This window comes from Lemur catta, chromosome 1 (genome assembly GCF_020740605.2).
Source record: "Lemur catta isolate mLemCat1 chromosome 1, mLemCat1.pri, whole genome shotgun sequence".
NCBI lineage: Eukaryota > Metazoa > Chordata > Mammalia > Primates > Lemuridae > Lemur > Lemur catta.
This window is the reverse complement of record NC_059128.1, coordinates 221,026,865-221,044,566: the sequence shown is the minus strand read 5'-3', so window position 1 is coordinate 221,044,566 and position 17,702 is coordinate 221,026,865. Positions and strand designations below refer to the sequence as shown.

Here is a 17,702-nt window from a genome sequence, read left to right as displayed (position 1 = left end):
GTTAAAGTCCAGTGATTTCAGACCAACATAGCAAAAGACGTGGGTTTATTCTGTATGATGTAGTTCTACTAATTATTATCTTAATTTTTTAAAGTAGCTTTCTCTGTGGAGCACAACTGGCTTTAAATTCCCCTGGGCATTTAGCGAAAGGCTACTCTCCCTGCCAATGCACAGAAGGCAACTGTCACAAACGGGGACTGGCTTTTGCAAGTTCCCATGGCCACCTTGTTGGAGGTGGAGTCAGGACCCCAAACCAGGAGGCCAACAGCAAATCTCAGGTGTCTCTGACCAAACACTAGTTTAGTGGGTCATGAACCACCTCTCTGATCTGCCAGGAAAGCTCCTGGGAGTAACAGGGGCTACTTCGAGGAGGCCCTCAGGAGGTGGCACCAGAGGTAAATGCTTTCCTGGCAGAAATAAAATGTGAGATCCTGCCCCACGGGAGCCCAATGTGAGAATCACCCATAGAGCCCACTGTGAGGAACAGCAGTCCAGTCAGGTGACGGCTTTATGCCCTGAGCTTAGCCTCTACCTCTATTGTCTGCTCAGCCTACTATTTTTGAAATAAAGATGAGGTTCATTTAAGTTCTTGACAATATCTATTTAAGGCAACTCTTTAGCGAATGCTATGGAAACACGCAGTGCAGCTGGGTCCCACTTGGTGCTGGTTATCGCACCGTGCTGGGGCCGGGAGTCCCCGCAAAGGATGCGCGTGCACAGGCACACCTGGCTCAATACCTGCCTGGTTATAGCTTCAGTCGTACAGAAAAAGACCGTCCTGATAAACAGAAAAAAGCAAGGCCTACACAGAAATACCAGTGCAAACATCTTCCCTAGAGCTAAGCTTGTGTCTATGTCTATGTTTATCTTTCTCCTTATTTGTAACTTTTTCTTCTTCCTCCAGGTTCAGATTTTTCAGAGTCCACTGAAACAAGCATGTCCTTAGCATAAGCAAACTCGCCCCTCCCATCCAAAGTCTGAATCCTCACGGTTAATTCCCATAGCAACCAGAGGGACTGCAGTTCCTGTAACAAGAGTCTAGTGCCATTAAGTCCTTCGGGGGCAAGGTTTCACGTTTATTGCTATTCCCGAAACAGCTCTGCACGGCGCGGGAAGTCCCTGACATCTGTTTATTTTTCAGCTCCGATACCCCCGTTGCGTTTGCTTCATGGCTGACCTGGTGTGATGTGAGATGTACGAGGCAGCGCACAGGGACGTGACATGGGCTAAACTCAGTATGGGTTCAAGGTAGTCTCCTGTCTTTACAAATGATGCGGTCCAGGCTGGACACAGCAAATTACCAAAGACCTACTGACCTACCGAGCGTATCATCTTCTGAACCTCGGAGAAGTGCGGAGGATGAAACTACATTTTCTCTTTATGCCTTTTTCCAATCCCTCAGTTTTAACTACCTAACCGCATGAGGTAAGCATGGCAGACGGGAGATAAAAATGAAAGGGCCAAGGGCAAAATATCACTAAATTCTTTCTCTACCTTTCAGGTTCCAATCCTACAACTTAAATGCAAGTTCAGTAACAAGAGCGTTATCGCTACAACCCCATAAAGTCATGTGCTCTATGGAAATATCCATTGTATCTCTACATCTGTTGTAGGAGGAGAAGGGGGGCCTTCTCCTAATGACTGACCCAGAGACCAGGTGAGGGAGAAGATGAGCATTTATTTACCAGTGAGGCTCAGAGGACAGGGTTTAAATTTTGAGCCCCGAACAAAGAGTGTAACAGTCCTTTATACATTTTAGGAAGAATGAGGGGCACAGTTACAATGTAGTTGTCTCTATTTTTAGTGGGGGCAGGGTCCTGAGCAGGCAGTGGTCAGGCATGTATGTTGGCCTTGAGTTCTTATCTTTCTGGTGTAGGCCTGCCTCTTTGTAAGTAACTAAGTTACAGAAGTCATAAAGTAAGTTAGCAGGTTTACAACCTAAACCCATTAATAATTTTTACAACTTTAGTCCCCAGTACAGAGTTTCCATAAAATTTTTTTCTATTTCACAGGGGCCGGGGACCCCTACCACACATCAACACTGAAAACTACCATGCAAATAGATCGTAAGCATATTGAATATTAAAATATGTAAATAAGAGGCTCATGCACCATTCTCTTTAATGCTTAGCTAACCGTAATGCTTTTGCTACAAGACAGAATCCTTTACTTCTCAGAGGCAAGCGGAGCCCTGAGGTTGCTGTGGCGCAGGAATACACACCGAGTAATACACATCCGTCATCTGGAGGAGGTTTTTGGTACTTCCGTTCTCATGCATTTCAATAGCTTCTCGGCCCCAGTCTTGAGAGCGAGGGTTCTTGGGATACTCAGCATATGGGGACATTTGGAAATCTCCACTTTTGAAGATGAGTTTGCTTATATCATTTTTATTCTTTCTGTGGGGTAAAAAATATTTGAAAAGTTTAATGGATAAGTTCCATAACGAAGTGATATCTAAGAAAGCTACAACTATTATTTTATGACGTAAATTAGACAGAAAGCTACCATTATATTTCTTTGCAGCTTCCCACTGAGAAGTGTCATTATTTTTAGTATTTGCCTAAAACAAGTGAAAATGCAGTTAGGTGCAAAAAAAGATGCAAAAAGTCTTCCAACCCCAAAGGACCAGATTGTCAGCGGCAGGGGGACAAAAGCAGCTGTGACAGCGCAGATTTAGATCGTTCTGTGGGCAGCGATCACTGGGTCTGAGGGTGGCTGGGGAAACAAGAGTCTTAAATTCACAGACTGCTGGAGCCAGAAAGGCCCTTAGAGTTCTAGTTCAACAGCTCCCAACCTGCCCAAGCAGCAGAATTTACGTGGGAAGAGTCTGGGTCTCACCGGGATATACGGAATCAGGAGCTCTGGGGATGGGGCAGCTCTGGCTCCGTGAAGAGACCTGACTTGTCCCTGGGAGCCCTTTTGCTACAAACAAAGCTGGGACTCGAATGCAGGCCTCCCAACTCCCCAGGCAGTACTCTTTCTACTACACGAAGCTACCTCCTGAATTATAAAAGCAGGGTAGATTGTTTGCAGAAAAACCCACTTATTTATATACCTATACACATTCTCATTTCAGCAGGTCAGGCAACCCCTACTTGTGACATTTCACTGACTAGAAATGGTTGGAATATGTGTTCTTCACCTGTCTGACGGGCCCAGGACCACAAATTTTAGATTATATTGCCACTGGTAAGATAATCTGAAGTTTTTTCCGTCTACCTCTCTTACCTACAAATAAATTTTCTAGGGCAGGCACAAAATGACTCAGGGTCATGAAACCAAATGTCCAGTATGTGGCTTTGGCATTGGCCCTTTGAAGAAGTTTGGAACAGACCTGCCACAGTGTTGCTCCCTGGACGGTGGGACCTGCCCTTCACTGTAACCCTTCTCTGAAATAAGGCTCTTTCGCCACATGGCTACCCCACATGGCAGAGCACACGTAGCAAATACGAGGCTCAGAGCCCTTTGAACACTCAGGTGTTGTCCCTCTAGGTAACTGGTCCTAGCCTCATGCTCAGAAGTTTATTTTCACTCAGTTTATCTTTGCTGATTTGATGGCAATTTGGTAAAATATCGGCAAAGGCCTGCATTCTTGACCAGGCAGTTAGGGCCTTCTTGGAGACAGAGGATATCTTAAAATGTCCTTCAAGTCAATGGCAGAAGAGGTAACTTGCTATTTTGTTAGGTTCCCTCCATCTGTTATGTCCAGATAATTTCTGCGCTTTATTATCAGAGGTCTAAATCAGAGGTCATAATTTTCCCTTAACTGAATAGATAATCACAGGGGAGGGGGATCAACTTCCTCCTTTCTCTTCCTTCCCTAGTGGAAACCTAATCCCACTGGCTTCCGGGAAGCCTAGAGCCAAGTGTCCTGCTCATCCACGTTGGTGTTGCAGCTTCCTTACTGCTGAAATATTTCAGGCAACCCCTTTCATCTTTTATACTCTGTCTGCTTCTCTTTCTCTCTATGTATAGCTTTACTGAGAAATAATTCACATACCATACGATTCACCCACTGAATGAATTTTTAGCATATTCAGAGTTGTGCAACCATCATCACAATCCATTTTAGAACAGTTTCATCACCCCCCAAAGAAACTCCATATGCCTTAACTACCATCCCCATTCTCTCCCTCCCCCTCCCCCCATCCCCCATCTAAGCCCTAGGCAACCGTTAATCTACTTTCTTTCTCTATTAGATTTGTCTACTTCAGATTTGTGTAATTCACATAAATGGAATCATACAATCAATAGGTGGTCTTTTGTGACTGGCTTGTTTCACTTAGTTTGTTTTCAAGGTTCACTCATGTTGTAGCATGTATCACTACTTCATTTTGTGGCTGAATAATTCCATGTATGGATATATCACATTCTGTTTACCCATTCATCAGTTGATAAGACATTGTGATTGTTTTCACCTTTTGGCTATTACAAATAATGTTGCCATGAACATTCATGTAAAGTTTTTGTGTTGGATATACATTTTCATTTCTCTTGGGTATATACCTAAGAGTGGAAGGGCTAGGTTAAACGGTGACTCTATATTTAACTTTCAAACTTTTTCAAAGTGGCTGTACCATTTTATATTCCCACCAACAGTATATGAGGGTTCTAATTTTTCTACAACCTCGCCAATAATCGTTATTTTCTGGTTTTTGGTTTTTGTGAGCCATCCTAGTGAGTGTGAAGCGGTATCTCATAGTGGTTTTGATTTGCATTTCCCTGATGACTAAGGATGTTGAGCTATGGTTCGAATATGGTTTGCTTGTCCCCGCCAAATCTCACGTTGAAATTTAATCCCCAGGTGGAGGTGTTGGGAGGTGGGCTAGTGGGAGGTGTCTGGATCATGAGGGCGGGTCTCTCATGAATATATTAATGCCCGCCCTTGCGGGGCGAGTGAGTTGCGCTCTGTGAGCTCCTGAGAGCTGGTTAAAAAGAGTCTGGCACTTCCCCTGCGCCCTCCCTCCAGGAGGCTCTCCTTCACCTCCACCATGAGGCACCTGAAGCTCTCACCAGATGCAGAAGCCCAATCTCACACTTTCCAGCCATCAGAATCGTGACCCACATAAACTTACTTTATAAACGACCCAGCCTCAGGTATGCCTTTATAGCAACACTAAATGGACTAAGACAATGTGCTCACTGGCCATTTGTCTATCTTCTTTGCAGAAATGTCTATTCAAGTCCTTTGCCCATTTTTAAATTAGGTTGTCTTTTTGTTATTGAGTTGTAAGAGCCCTTTCTATATTCTAGATACAAGTCCCTTATTAGACATCGATTTGCAAATAATCTCTCCCATTCTGTGGACTGTCTTTTCACTTTCTTGATAGTGTCCTTTGGAGTACAGAAGTTTTTCATTTTGATGAAGCCCAATTTATCTCTTTTCTCTTTTGTTGCTTATGCTTTGGGGCATCCTTTTTTAATAAAGAAAATAAAGTTCCATTTACTTCCCTTCACTTTCCCCACATGGACCAACTATCATGAATCTCCCTTTTGTCATTTTTTAATGGTTTGGTCACACATCATAATTTAACGTTGTAAACTACCTCAAGTATTCTTTAAAAGAGTAAATTTTAAAAGAGTTAAAATTCTTTAAAAGAGTTGACCCTTGCATAGCACAGGCAAAGAAACAGGATTAGAGTTTGAACTCTCATCACTTACCTGCAACAGGTAACTATCAGCGCGATGCCTAGGATAAGCAGAAGCCCACCTCCTGCTGCTGCAATCACCACGGTGATAAGCTGATAGGCTACACGTGTGAAACAAGCAAAAGAAGTGGATTGTAAAAGGTAATAGAGGAATAAACGAACACTGAAGAATGGCCTCCCCTCCACTCTCCAGCCACCAACCGCCCTGCCTCGCTGGGGCCTCCCTTTCCACCTCCTGGTCTCTGGGAGGATCCTCATGGCTACTTCACATTCTCTCTGTAGTGAGAAGAGGCCCCCTTTTCAGCCCTTCCTAGAGTGGTGGCTCCTAAATTCTACCTGCAGACCAGCTGACGACATTTTCACCAATCCATGGTTAAAAACAGAACAATAAAGGTGAATAATGAGTTTTTCAAAAACTTAATTTGTTTCTTTTTAGTAGCTGTTCTATAATCTAGGATTTTGTCTTCCCTACTTTCCTCTCTCACTTAAGGTGGGTGCCTTTTTCATGTATAAGTTATACATCAGTAAATGTGATTTTTAAAAAAGCAATGGAAAAAACACAGAACCTTTTCTTGGCCACGTTCCACCTTTTGGTGTTGACTGTTGTTTACTTTTTTGAATCAATGGAGACAGTAAATATAAAAATTCTTGATTTGGTTTTAGGTTCTTACTTGATAAAATAAAAAGGAGGCAATCCTAGTTAGACTCCCCGGTGCTATGAGAAACATTACTGGCCAGTTAAGTCCAGAGCCCAGGGATCATGCATAAGCCACGCTGGGGACTGAGTAGGCTCCTCCATAAGCACACACTGAATTCAACTACCAGAAATTAGCCGTGATACAGCAGGTACATATCATATGTAATAAGCAATATTAAAAGTTTTAATTAATTGGTTTATGCCTGTGTATTCTGGCAATATCATATTTTCATACATTCTATTAGAAATTCAGATTGTTTTTTTGTTGCTGTGGAAATATAATTAAAATTGTGTTCTCAGGTTATAATATCCAGTATGCAAGGCCGATAAACAGGTTTTCTACAGTAGATTAAGCCTGGATGCATGCTCTCTAGACATTCAGCTAAAGTCTAGGGACAAGGCACAGAGCTGACACTCTTGCCCTCTTCTCACTCAGCTTCGGGACCAGCAGGTGCTGACTGGGAGTGAAGATGGGCAGCCGGCAGACTGGGGCAGACCGGAGCAGCCTGGGAACAGACCGGGGCAGACTGGGGCAGACCGGAGCAGCCTGGGAACAGACTAGGGCAGACCAGGGCAGACCGGGGCAGACCGGGGCAGACTGGGAACAGATTGGGGCAGACTGGGGCAGACTGGGAGCAGACACAGCTAGACTATCCTTTTATTTCAATGACTAGCACAGAAACCTGATGCTGTAAAAATCACCAGTATTAAGACATACAGGAAACAAAGCCAAGCCGTGGAATGAGCTCATTCTCTGCCTCACCTCCTGACACATGTATTTGAAAGTTTCATTTAACAAAAGTGATGACAAAAGACAAATCTCTTGAATTTATCCACTTTTCTTCAGTGACCTGAGCTACCATCATCTCTCATCAGGACAACCACAACTGGCCCCCAATTCATCTTCCTGTGACCAGTCTTGTCCACTTGTTATAGAAAGAAATATGATCTTGCTATTTCCCTGCTTAAAAAAGCCTTCAATGGGTCCCTTTGTTCCTAGATGAAGACCAAAGTCTGTTTATTCCTCCACACCACGTTAAACTTTCCCACCTCCAGCAAAACAAGCACACATCTGTTATAGAAGTGACCCCGGCTGCAGGTGGAGTAGGCTTCTCTTTGTTTTTTCTTTTTGAGACAGAGTCCTACTCTGTTGCCCAGGGCTAGAGTGCTGTGGTGTCAGCCTAGCTCACAGCAACCTCAAACTTCTGGGCTCAAGTGATCCTCCTGCCTTGGCCTCTGAAGTAGCTGCGACTACAGGCATGCACTACCATGTCCGGCTATTTTTTTCTGTTTTTAGTTGTCTGGCTAATTTTCCTATTTTTAGTAGAGATGGGGTCTTGCTCTTGCTCAGGCTGGTCTTGGACTCCTGAGCTCAGGCGATCCTCCCGCCTCGGCCTCTCAGAGTGCTAGGATGACAGGCGTGAGCCACTGCGCCCAGCCGAGGCCTCTCTTTGGAACAAGCAATTCTGTCTAAAAAGAGACACAGAGAGTGTAGACCAGTGCTTCTAACTGTGGGCAAGGAGCAGTTTTTGTTTGCTTGTGCTTTTAGATATCCTCTTTAAATAAAGACAATAAAGTCCCATTTGTTCCCCTCATTTTTCCCCACAGGCACCAACTATCATGAATTTTGCTTTCTCCTTTCTAAAAGGAGTTGACTGTGGACTGATACGTTTGTAAAATACTATTTTTTTAAAGGCTTCCATGCTTTGATGTCACAGTCATGTCAAACAAATAAAAACATTTCTAAGCGCTTACTCTCAGTTCCTGTGTTACCTTGTGCCAACAGTTCACTCTGAGTAGCACTGGGGTAGGTGCTTTTCAATCTCTCCTGTGCATCCCAATCACCCAGAAGCCTTGTTAAAACCTAGATTTCTGCTCCCCAATCTAAGAGATTTGGTCAGTAGGTTTGGGCAGGGGCTCAGAAGTTGCCTTTCTAGCAGGCTTCCGGGGGACAGGGATGCTGCCAGCCTGTGCTCTACACTGTGCATAGTATTGGTGTAGGTTACACAAGAGACAAAAAACACTGGCCTGAAACCAGGAGACCACCGAGCACATGAGCAGAAAGCGCCTGGGAGGGAACCCACCAAAACGTTCACTGATGTTAGCGCTCCTTGGGTATGATTTACTAACTTTTACTTTCTCCTTTGTGCTTTTCTATACATCCAAAATTTTATTTATATTTTACATATGCACATCCACACACACCCCTCCTCTAAATCTAGAAATCGTGTGTGTATACATATTTTTAAAAGAGTTATTTGATGTTCTTTGGCAGCCATGTCACTGGAAACTTATAAAAGTTTATGGACGGCCGGGCGCGGTGGCTCACGCCTATAATCCTAGCAATCTGGGAGGCTGAGGCGGGCGGATCATTTGAGCTCAGGAGCTCAAGACCAGCCTGAGCAAGAGCGAGACCCTGTCTCTACTAAAAATAGAAAGAAATGATCTGGACAGCTAAAAATATATATCAAAAAAAATTAGCCAGCATGGTGGTGCATGCCTGTAGTCCCAGCTACTCGGGAGGCTGAGGCAGGAGGATCGCTTGAGCCCAGGAGTTTGAGGTTGCTGTGAGCTAGGCTGACGCCACAGCACTCACTCTAGCCTGGGCAACAGAGCAAGACTCTGACTCAAAAAAAAAAAAAAATGCTTATGGACAACATCACCCACAGAGCTTTTTAAAATCATTCAACAACTGATCTTCTGAACTTAAGTACTGACTTAGATTTATTACGATGTAGAAGTACATGGGATTTGAGTCAATGCCCACCGTAATGTTTACTAGCTTCATAGGTGCTCTGAATATTTATCAGGGTAAGACAGAAGGCACAGACTGTCACCGTAGGCTTGTCTGTCCTAGCCTTTCTGGTTTGAAAAGATTTTCCAGAATGAAGAACTCAGAATTCTTAGGCCTTACTTTCTCTTTGATGTTTGTTGACATTTCCATTTTTCTCAAGCAGTGGCTCTATGTTTCCCTTATTTGTCACAGCTTGATACTATTGTCATCACTGTTAGCAGTCTTCATCAAACCAACAACCCATTTCTGGGCCACAGCCTTTCTTATGAGCTAATTTGTCTTTGCTCATATGCTTATTTGGATGCAATCTATTGGACTGTCTGCTTAGCCAGCCCCCTTCTGGGAACGGTGCATCCCCTGTCACCTGCACTTGGGGGAGGTCATGCTTGTACATACATGTAACACCATCCCCTGTCCACAGCTGATTGGTCCAGGAATAAACACATGATCCAAACTGGATCAATTAGTTCCTTCCCAGGAATCTCCAACTGGGAAAGAGAGAGAGCCTTCTCTGTCAAAATGGCTGGACTAGGGGCACACCCTCAACAGCTGTGTGGTGATCCTGTTTTCCATCGTGTCATCTGGGCAGGAATGAAAGGCTGTGTACAGACACACACAACAAAGGGCAGAGATGAGATATGAAGGTGGAGTCATGTTTACACGAGCTCTGAAAAGAAGCTGCCCCCTCCAGTTGTTGAGGTTCCCTGCAGCTCCCTGATTCCTGCCATTCCTGACGCTGGAATTCCATGACACACCCAGGACCCTTCCAGTAAACTCTCTTTGTTGCTTGAGCCAAGAGGTTTCTTTATTCCAGGAGAACCTTAGCCAACCATTACACCTCCCACTACAACTCTGGACTACATTATAGACCTTTCTAGGTAGCCACATTAGTTTTATTCTAAAATTCATTCAGGCTGGTAATCCTAGCACTCTGGGAGGCTGAGACGGGAGGATTGCTTGAGGTCAGGAGTTCGAGACCAGCCTGAGCAAGAGTGAGACCCCCCATCTCTACTAAAAATAGAAAAAAATTAGATGGGTAACTAAAAATAGAAAAAAAAATTAGCCAGGCATGGTGGTGCATGCCTGTGGTCCCACCTATTCAGAAGGCTGAGGCGCAAGAATCGCTTGAGCCCAGGAGTTTGAGGTTGCTGTGAGCTAGGCTGACGCCACGGCACTCTAGCCTGGGCAACAGAGGGAGAGTCTGTCTCAAAAAAAAAAAAAAATTCATTCAGTTCTCTCCGTTTTTTCCCTCACTGAGCTTATTAGTAATGTATGGTTAGAATTTTGCCTTTTAAATCTTTCCATCCCCCTTCCATCACTGTTCACGGCTTTTCATTCTTTTTTTCCTCTGTACCTTCTGAAATTTGCCTTTCTCAAGTCTATATGGTGTATGTGGACATACCCAGTGCCCACTGTCCTCCACTGTGACAATTTCCCACATAACTATGTCACGTTCTCTTGGAGTTCTGTCCCTTCCATCTCACCAAACAGACTTTTCTAGTAGGAGGATCGGATACAGGGCAGCAGTCCCCTCTCCCCAGTCCCTGATTCCCTTCTGTTCTGACACGAAGGGAGGCCTGTCAAGACTGAGTAAAATGACCACTTTTAGCTGACTGAGATTTGTAGCTGACTTCTGGATAATTACTTCTCTCTCCTTCCTCCTAAGCAGTTTAGTGTCGTCTTCCTGGATGTCTGTCCTGAGTGACCGCTGACAACTCACAGCATTGCCGCTGGTCTGAATCTTTCTATATAGGCCAATGCAACAACAGGGTAACACGATTAAAAGATGCTTTACACACCTGCCACCAGGCAGTGGGCTGGGACGGGAAGACAGTGTAGAATGATATTTAAGTGGAATGTTCTGGTTTCACTGGAAGAAGACTGTAAATGAGGAAGACAGGCTCTAAATCCTTGCTGGCCATGCTGGGAGGCTGGTGGGGAAGCACCATGAAGAGATGTAGAACCTTTGAATGGAAAGGATGACCTACAGAAAGGACATGTAGTGAATGTGAAAGAGGGATGGATAACAATGTCTATGGCCAGAAAAAAGTAATCTGGGGAAATTATGGGAGTTCTAGAATCACAAAGTGACAACAGCAATAAGCAGAAAAATGACTTAGATGATGAGAATATTAAAGAAAGAGATTTTGAAAGGTAATAAGAGGGGAATAGTTAAGCAAATTATGTCCATAGAGTAGAATTCCACAGAATGATCAAAAGTGACATAAAAAATATGCAAATGAAAACATTTCACAGTTTACTAGGTTTAAAAGCAGGTGGCAAAACAGTATTTTCAGTGAGATCCAATTTCTCTTAAAAAGATACACACATACGTATCTCTAGAAAAATATATAATACCAATGCTTCTCACACTTTAATATGCATATAAATCTGCATATTACCGAACTGATGGGTCTGGTTAAAATTTAGATCCTAATTCAGTAGGTCTGGGGTGAGGAGCCCTGAAATCATGCATTTCCAACAAGCTACGAGGTGGTCCCGATACTGCGGGGCCTACGGACACGCTCAGGGGGAAGGAAACATGACTTTTAATGGGTGATGAGATTGTTTACTTTAGTTCTATTCTTCCCTTCACTTATGTCTATTTTTAAATTAATTTGAGTTAAAATAAGGAAAATTAATGGGCATGTGTTATTTTGTTGTATAAAAATTAATTTATTTTAAAAAGAGAAAACAAGTGAAGCAAATTAACGTGTCACAGGAGATATTATAAAACTGTGAGGAGGAACAAACATAAAATTCAAGCAACAGATGAGAAGTTTGAGCCCAAGAAAGGGGGGCGGGGCAAGCAGAGGAGATGGACTTGTGAAAGAATTCTGGGGTCATATGACAAACAGTATAAGGCAGAATCGTTGGCATCTGGGGTATAAACAGAGAAATGTTTTGCATGGGAAGAAAATAAAAAGGAGAACAGGGATAAGATAGGTGCAGACCTGAGCTGCTGGGGGTGGGGCCTACACTTCCTCAGGGACCAGACTTGAGAGGAGGGCTTGTCTCGCCCTTTCCAGGGAATATTCTCCCCGAGGAGGGAGGACTAAAATCTGGGCATAAGCAGGAAGTCACTAGGAACTTTTAGAAAGGCAGGACACAAGCTATGCTGAATCCAGAATGCCCTGGAGTTGGATGACTGCAAGGAACGCAGGAGTGAGAAAACCGCAAGACCACACGCTTGGCTGGACGAAGCCGGCCTCCCCGCCTCCCTGGACTTGGGCAGAGTGTGTGCCCCAAGAAGGCTGTGTAGAGAAGAAGCATTTCTAGCCTATGAAAAATCTAGCCTGAGTCACAGCCCCAGGAAGGCACCTACTATCATTGGTGGCAATGGCAGAAGTCACAGTGTGGGTGGTCAGAGCTCTGCTATTTGGCACAAAGCGTGGAGTGATGAGTCACAGGCTCCCAAGGCACTTTCACATAGATGGGGTTGAAATTCAGGCATTCCCAACTCCTTAACCAACACCCAGGGCTGGGCCCAGACCTCAGAAAGGCAGGTGGCCAGTGCTAACTATTATCAGCCACTGCTAACTGCTTTGCAACACTAAAACTAACACAGCTATCAAAATCATAAAATGACATTCACATACCATCACAGAATCAACAGAAGTTTAAAGATAAGCTGCCAGTTACAAAAGGTAGTCGGGAGCTAACCAGGCAGACAGGCGTCTGCCCTCTGCTGGACACAATGATGGTGACTTGGACAAATGGAGGGAAAGGAAGGCTCAGGGATCAGAGAGAAACCTTGGCTACTTCCAGGATTCCACAGACGTTAATGGTGAGGACTTTTTCCCAACATAAGAACCTATAGAATAGTCAATGGATGTAGGGGCATAGCATCTCCAGACACGGTAGTGTTTAATGATCTCTGAGAAAAGAGTCACCAATGCCACTTAGAATAACGCACTGCAGCTCACGCCCCTTTCCTTCAACCCTTTATTTATTTTTGGAGGCAGAGTCTTACGCTGTCACCCTGGGTAGAATGCAGTGGCATCATCATAGCTCACTGCAACCTCAAACTCCTGGCTCGAGCAATCCTCCTGCCTCAGATTCCCAAGTAGCCTCAGATTCCCTATAGGCACACGCCATCACGCCCAGCTAATTTTTTCTATCCTTAGTAGAGACGGAGACTCGCTCTTGCTCAGGCTGGTCTCAAACTTCCGAGCTCAAGCGATCCTCCTGCCTCGGCCTCCCAGAGTGCTAGGATGACAGGCGTGAGCCACCACGCCTGGCCTTTTTCAACCCTTTATAGACTCATTTTCCTTCTATGGATCACTCTTCTGTTCACTGAAACATATGAAGCACTTTCTAATAAAACTTATTTAGGGAGCTGTTTGGCCAAAGTACTACTGGCTCATTCTATGAGAGGTCCCAGGAGGACTGAGCAGACGGAACAGCTCACAACTCCAGGGCACACGCAGAGAACAGGGCTGGCCACGTCTCCACACTCCCCACCTGTCTCGCTCGCTCTCTCTCTGCCATGCGATGGGACTGTATTCAGATAAGTTTCCTGCACGTGTAATACAGCGCCGCTGTACTTTGAGCCTTCCTCCCTCACTCACATTATTCTTAATCCATCCTCTAAGAAATTATCTACGCCTCTCTGTCTTCAATACTTAGAATATCTTAGGATAAGGTTCTCAGGCTTGTGATGCAACCACTATTGTTATCCCTAAGATTGTCTCTTCTTGAAAGACTACCATACAGTCCTCGTAGCCAGCATTTGGGGAACAAGTCTCAAATATCTTAAATTTTTGTCTGACTGTTCAGCCTCCTTTTTCTACATTGAAAAGTTCGAGGTTTTTTTCAGTCTATTTTTGCGTGCAGGCTACTCTATTCTCTGACCAATTTAAGGGTTCTCTGTGGCTCAGTTCTGGTTTTGAATGAAGAATGAGATTCACACTAGAAAGTGAACACGATCAATTCTATATGCCAGGCAGCCCCTTTAAAGCACAGCTATCCTCCTGAACACAAAAGCATAAAGATGCTGAACTCAGCTGAGAAACTGGCTTGTCTAAATAGTGATTTTTAAAAAAGGACATGTACTGCTATCCAGACTATTTTACGTAAGCCAATCTCCAAAACACTCAAACCTACCCTTTTAAGCATTTAATTTCTAATGTGTCAATATAAGAAAATATCAGTGCAAGCAATCTTAAATGACTCACAACTGCTTTTCTCAAAGAACTGAATTAGGTGTGAAACACACCACACAGACCCACCAACACTCGCACTGGAGCAGATGCCTCCTGAGTCTGTCTCTGGCCTTGACTCCTGACTGGACTGGACTGGAAGTCTCCGAGCTATCCCCACATTCTCCTCTGTCCAGTCTACCCTCCTCACTGCAGCCTGAACTGCTTTCCTTGATCAGATTGCATTCCTGCTCTAAGACTCCCACTAGCTCCCCAACAGTTACTGATTAGAGTCTAAACTCTCAGCCTGGTGATCCAAACCCTAACAGTTCAGTCCCCACATACTCTGCCAGTCCTACCCCTCCACTCTCCGCCTCCTCTCTCTCTATGCTCCAGCCATACCCACTTATAAACTGTCCCCAGAACACCGTGGGCCATGGCTGCCTCAAGACCTTTGTTTAAGTGGCTCCTTCTGCCTGGAATGTCCTTCTTCCCCCATACCTGCCAATCAGAGTCCTCCCAAACCTCCCTCCAATTCCATTCCCTCCAAGAAGTAATGCCACTCTCTGTGGGGCGGGTTCCTGCCTCACCTCTCCTGCCTGATTTATCACAGTAATGCTCCACACAGCAGGGCTACTTAGGAATGCTATCTCCCCTCTTAGACCTGGAGCCCCTGGAGAGCCCCAGTCAAGTCCTTCTCTTTGTTTTCCCCATGCCACCCAGCACAGGACCCAAGGAGACAGTGGATGTGAACCGAGGGGACTGACACCCACACACTGACACAGGCCAGCCCCTGCCCAGAACAACGCTCCACCTTTGCATACTTACGGTTTCCACAGTTGAGACCACCAAGGCCAAACGGGCAACTGCAAGTCAAGAAAGAAAAAAAATATGTCAAAAGAAATAACTGAGGCAATTTACCCAAGTAATTTCTAAATAAGCTTTGTAAGACATTCATCAGAATAAATGAACATGGAGCCTACCTCATACAGGTCTCATTTTCAAGCCTATATCCATCTTCACATGCTAGAAGAAAGAAAGAAAACCCATGAATGTGTCTATTTACCTCCCAGGGCCCAAACTCACAATTAATTAAAGGCCAGGCACCCTAAAATCCATAAGAATATTCTAAAATCAGAAGACTGCAAATAGCTTTAGAATTATCTATAACCTGACCTAAATACTGTTGCCAGCTCAACTCTTAACCTTATCAAGAGACTTTTCTTAACCTCTTTGTAGCTCTCAATTTCCCATCTATAAAAAGAGGACAATAATATTAATATCTTTTAGTTTCTTGGAGGGTATTAAGTAAAATAAGACACACAAAATGGCTGAGCATAAGCCTGGCACAGGGCAGCCACTAAATAAATGTTGCGATTACTATCCAACAAATGTAATTCTTTACGGAAGTTCTCTGTAGATGAAGAATGTCACCTGGGAAACATTTGTCCATACACACTAAGACAATGCTTCACCTTCTTTGACACAAATCAAGGCTTTAACCTGACCTTGGCCCTCTTCCATGAGGAGGCGGGAGCTGTGGGTGACACCCTCTGGGGCACGGTGCCCAGGTTTTCATGGGAGAATGCTCACCCTGTAGTCTGCGTAGGGGGTTCTGCACGTATCTAGATATGTGTTAATGGGCACTTTGCCCAAGAACGTAACTTTGAGCTCTCTGGAGGTGCTCATGGAACGCCGCTTCCCCAAAGCAGCTGCGGCCCAGCCATTCCCCTGGATCAGCAGCTCCCAAATTTATTTGATCACAGAACATTTCCAACACTACAATAAGAGGACAGAGGACCATGAGCTGTAATGTATGCTTGAATGAAAGCAGACAATGGAAAATGGCCTCATAGACAAATTCCTTGCTGCAAAGCATGATAATTTGATTCAGGATTAATGTGCAATATACATTGCACAGAAGATCACAGATGAGAAAAGGTACAGGGCGTGGAGCCACCATCCCTGAACAGATGGCAGACACACTAGCGGCCAGTCCAGTCGTGAGGGCCGGCAGCTTGCGTGGCTGGGGGTGAGCAGGGGACGGGGTTGGGGGAGGGGGCGCATGCCCTGCAGCAGGGTCCCCAGGCCTCTCACAGACTTGCTGGAGTTTCCTGTTACAGACTTGCGCACAATAACATTCACCACATAGATGTGTTTAATATTCTTCCTCCTACTTTCTCAATGTTAGAAGCTAAATGTTTCTGGCGTTATCTTACTGTCATAGCCCATCTATTTACCTATCACTAGAGCTTTGTGGAACACAGTTTGGAAGACACTGTTCTAAACACTCTGTAATTTATCTCACAGCAGATCTTCAGAGAGCCATGAATCTGGGCTGCACCGTTTTGGCTCCACCGAATCAATTTTCCTGAGCTCCACGCCCTTGGATCAAGCGCTATTTGTTATAAAAACCAGCCATGGGAAAGTCCCCATGGTATTTATTGCAGGATGTCACAGACCACATTGCCACAATACCACTCAGCAACCTCGTGATGAGGACGCCCCAGAGAAATGTCTCTCGGGCCCAGTGCCTGGAAAGACAGGGATGTCCCTGAACAACCGCACTTTATTCTATGGACCCAACTGCACAATCTTCACAATCACATTTCTTTCTTTGCCTCTGTTTCCAGGAAGCTCAGAACTTGAATGAGTGGGCTGCCCTTAGCAAACACGCAGGACCTTAGGGTGTTTCTTTCTGCATATTCACTTTCCTTCTGTCCTCAACAAAACAGTCAGCTTATTTGTCCTTCGACTCAATTTACCTTTTAAATACTTTAAAATCTTATTTTATTATGTGAATTTTTACTAAGTGCTTCAAATCCTTTATGCAACAAGGTGGAGTATAACTGTATCTCATTTAGGGCAGGAGTAACGAGGCCCCATCTCGCAATCTTTGACACCTCTGAGTTCTCTGCTGGCCTTACTCGGGTAGGGCCTTCTCTAAGGAAGCAGCTGAGCACTCTTGCCTCTCTTTGGAAGGCAAGGAAAGCACCATGCCCCACAGTGCTCTTCCCTCTGTGCGGCTCTGCCTCATGCTACCGCAGGGTTGTGGGAGTCGGGGAAGCCACCCCTAGATGGTCCATGGGTGGCTCAGGCTGCAGGGCAGCTACCCGGGGACTGCGCGATTCTCCAGTGACTCAGCTCCACCCATCCCAGCACCAAGGCAGGCTGATGTCACACCAATCTGTTCTATTCTGAACACTTCTTCCTGGAAATGTTTTTACATCAAATCTACCCCCCCAACATCAGCTCTCATCTGCTGGTGGGAGAGTTCCACTCCCTGGCTGTCACCCAGCTAGACACAAGGTCCATCTGTTGTCCTGCCTGCGAGCTGATGGGTTGGGCTGTTTTCATTTAGCTTCAGAAGTGGCTTGACTCCCTGATGTGATGTGACGATATTTCTCTGTTGTTAATGGCTC

The 17,702-nt window shown here is 44.8% G+C and overlaps 1 protein-coding gene across 2 annotated transcripts in view; it reads right to left on the bottom strand.

Moving 5' to 3' along the window:
* The window catches only part of HEG1 (heart development protein with EGF like domains 1), a 77,849-nt gene that overhangs the window by 4,064 nt on the left and 56,083 nt on the right, over nucleotides 1–17,702 (bottom strand). For both annotated transcript variants that reach the window (XM_045540104.1, XM_045540105.1), the window contains exons 14-17: nucleotides 15,264–15,306; nucleotides 15,109–15,146; nucleotides 5,662–5,749; nucleotides 2,222–2,396 (exon numbers count right to left, since the gene is read on the bottom strand). In XM_045540104.1, coding sequence (XP_045396060.1) covers nucleotides 2,222–2,396; nucleotides 5,662–5,749; nucleotides 15,109–15,146; nucleotides 15,264–15,306 — 344 coding nt within the window. The remainder of the gene's footprint in view (nucleotides 1–2,221; nucleotides 2,397–5,661; nucleotides 5,750–15,108; nucleotides 15,147–15,263; nucleotides 15,307–17,702) is intronic.